Raw genomic sequence first — 3,308 nt, forward strand, 5'->3', positions numbered from 1 at the left:
AGTTGTTTTCGAATAACGTAACAGGAAAAAATATGATTGAGCTTAAAGTATAAATACTCAATGAGTATTGCGTCACATCTATGTTAATCTAATGCAGTGGCAAGTCTAGCAAGGCATTAAGTCTTCGGACTGAGTTTACTAGATCCCTCTCCCCAATCATCATAATTGGCTTTAAAGAAATAGTTCTCTGGAGATAATGCTGCAGTATAGATGGGAAAACGATACAATACTTCCAAAAATAATAGCAACTCCACGGGGAAAAATTTCCTATTTGCCAACAGACGCGTAAAAATATGGGATGATTACTACACTAACTCCAGGAATCGATGAAAATAAAAACTTGTCCATTGTTCGTTCTGTAATTTAGACATTTTATTTCTTAATAAAAATGAAACAAATATAAAACAATTATTATTGAATTTATTTGACATAAGTTTACCTAAAAGAATTTACGAAACTCTTATGCCGACCACATTTACAATTATATGAAATAAAGGTATAGTGTACTAAACAGCAAATTCATCACAAAACACATGATATACCTATCTTTCGGAGTTTGAAGTTCGGTTTGATCGTGTTTTCTCGCTGTTTGCTAGTTAGACTGTGATTGTGAATTGTTTCTTTGTGTTTCAGCATCACAAGTTGCTAACTAGCTGCCGGTGACTAAAGCTTAACTAACCACTACAAAAGTACGACATAATTAACACTGAACTTATGTGGATTGCTGCTAAATTCCTATTCGTGGATAAATTTGATGATTAAATGTTGTAATCATTGGTTTGCATGTTGAGCAAGATGGAATGACTTTTGGATTGTTATTGTGGTATAAGACAACTTTCCTTCGCTGAATTAATGGTTGGAAGCTATGTAGTACCAGTCCACTGGTTTGGCCGACTAAAGCTCCATTCTGTCCATGTGTAAGAATGGCAGGCATATGATTTATTACTATATTATTTGCTTGTGGGTTTTGAATTCTGTTGGCTTGAACAATGTCTAGTGAGTGAGTTGATATGGGATGAACTTGAGGAATGTATAAACTTCGGTGACCATCAATTTCGGCTCGTATGTGTGTTTGTTTTGGATCTTTTTTGAGATTTTGTATTTCCTTATTTATGTTGCTGATTTCAGATAGCATTCTCCTGAAGTTGCTATCTTCGGTGGTGCTACTGATGGACTCTTCTAAATGTTTTGATTTTAAAGAATTATCTGTTTTTGTTTCAACTTCTTCATAAACTTCGTCGATAATATACTCTGTATAAAACCTTTCTTGATTTGTTTTTTCACTATTGTCAGAATGTAATCCCGCTATAAAATTTGGAAGTTTAGTTAAGTTCATACTAGAATTTGCAGTATCTTTTCTTGAAGTTACATAACTCTCCGTATTTGCCAAGTTATCAATTTGGAAAGGCGCTATTAACTTATTTTCTAGTATCTTAGATGATTCTTGTATTGCTATGGAACTATTTTTTGCAGCATCTGCCTTAGTTTCGTCATTGCGAACAGTTCCTTTTAATAACTTTTCTAATAATGCACTGAGAGCATTTTCGCTAAGCTTTTTCACTACAGTATTACAATATATTTCACAAAGTAATGCCAAAGAAACATCTAAAAATAAGATTCAATTATTAAGTAATGATGAAAAATTGCAAATATGCTATTGAAATCACAAAAAACATGTTTGAAAATATATTTCGAAAATAATAACTGGAACTTACAGAGGTAAAATCGCATGACTGATGATGTCCATTAGGCTTGACGATTTAATTTAAATGCATTCCCGTATTTCATTACGGTTGAAGTTTTAAAGTAATTTAATTAAGATATCATAATAGGCCGTTACGTTTATGAACGAGATCGATTAGAAATGCTGCGTCAACATTAATCTATATTCTGCTCGTGTATATTTTTTATTTATTTTTTTTTTATTTAATAGGAAACCCACGTTGTATATAATGTGTTGCCTCAAGTAATTAATGTGTTAATATACCAATATTAACACATTAATTACTTATATTATTTAACATCGTATACCCCATTTACGGGCTAACTCGACATGCATTCAATTAATTAATTAAATTACAAGTACTTAATAATTAATTATTAACATAACAGAATTTCCTTGTTTACTTACTATCTATATTACTTATAAATTTTTTGAATAGTTGCGTGAAAATAATCAAGTTTAATGGAAATGATCAAATACAATTTTATCAATTTAATCAATAAAATGGTATAATTAAATTATCAATCATAACATTGTTAGCTTGCCTTCATACTTACAAATATTAGCCTTCCCAAATCGGCAGTGCCGTAAGGCACTAGATTTATCAGATACACCACAACCGAGTGTGCCGTACGACACCCTACTCCCACTCTACTCACCAAGATCTGACCCTTATTTTGTTTATAAAATGATTTATTTTGCATGGTCTTATAGGTTGTTTCAATAGCTTTCTGATAAAGTTACTTAAATCATCCTAATTGTTCGAAGTAAATCCATCGAACAGCATTATATTACAAATATTGCTTAGTAGATAAAATTCATTGTAATAAAACCATGTGTTGCCTTTAGTAAGGCAGTACGCGGGTGACCATTGATCGGGCCGGTCCTAGTTACCATTAACCATTACAGGACCGGCCCGAATAACCATTTTAACCATTATTACCAATGCATAGTATAGATGCAGTACGCGAGTAACTATTGATCGGTCCGGTCTTAGTTACCATTAACCAATTGTCTATAACCATTACTGGACTGGTCCGAGTAAACATTTTAACCATTTTAACCAATTATTAGTAGAGATCCGCGTACACTCACAAGTAAAACCAATAATTATTGTTATTTAGCAAGTGTCATAGATTAATTTAGTATTTATCTTAAGTAAATAAATATCATATTTTACCATAAAACCAATATACATATATCTACCCCTAACTGCACCCCTTTTCACTAATTATAAGCAATCTATTGCTACACGTAAAATGTTACGTTGCGATCTATACCGTAGCGCGCGCCGCGACCAGTGAGCGCCGATTCACTTATAATAGATTCCGTTAGGACGCCGAAATCAGACGCTAACCTTAACGAATAACAATTATTTCTTATAGTTTAATTATTTTATTTTAATTCTAGTAACAATATTCCAAATATACACTCCAATTTTATTTATATGTATAGATAAACTATGCCCTTCAGCAAACTAGAAGCAATACCTCAGGTATGTTATTAAGTATAAAATAATTATAATTAAAGAAAATCACTAGTTCGTTTTTTTACCACACATCAATACTTGATAGACTTGGCCTTT

The 3,308-nt window shown here is 32.0% G+C and overlaps 1 protein-coding gene across 1 annotated transcript; it reads right to left on the minus strand.

The window, feature by feature from the left end:
- Positions 1 to 411: 411 nt before the first annotated feature.
- LOC126966872 (uncharacterized) lies at positions 412 to 1,780 on the minus strand. The gene is made up of 2 exons (XM_050811154.1): positions 1,716 to 1,780; positions 412 to 1,605 (listed from the first exon to the last, which is right to left on the minus strand). Exons 1-2 carry the CDS (start codon positions 1,729 to 1,731, stop codon positions 728 to 730), a joined length of 894 nt encoding a protein of 297 aa, XP_050667111.1. The 5' UTR covers positions 1,732 to 1,780; the 3' UTR covers positions 412 to 727.
- Positions 1,781 to 3,308: the final 1,528 nt, after the last annotated feature.

Source organism: Leptidea sinapis, chromosome 11 (genome assembly GCF_905404315.1).
Source record: "Leptidea sinapis chromosome 11, ilLepSina1.1, whole genome shotgun sequence".
In the NCBI taxonomy this organism is placed as follows: Eukaryota; Metazoa; Arthropoda; class Insecta; order Lepidoptera; family Pieridae; genus Leptidea; species Leptidea sinapis.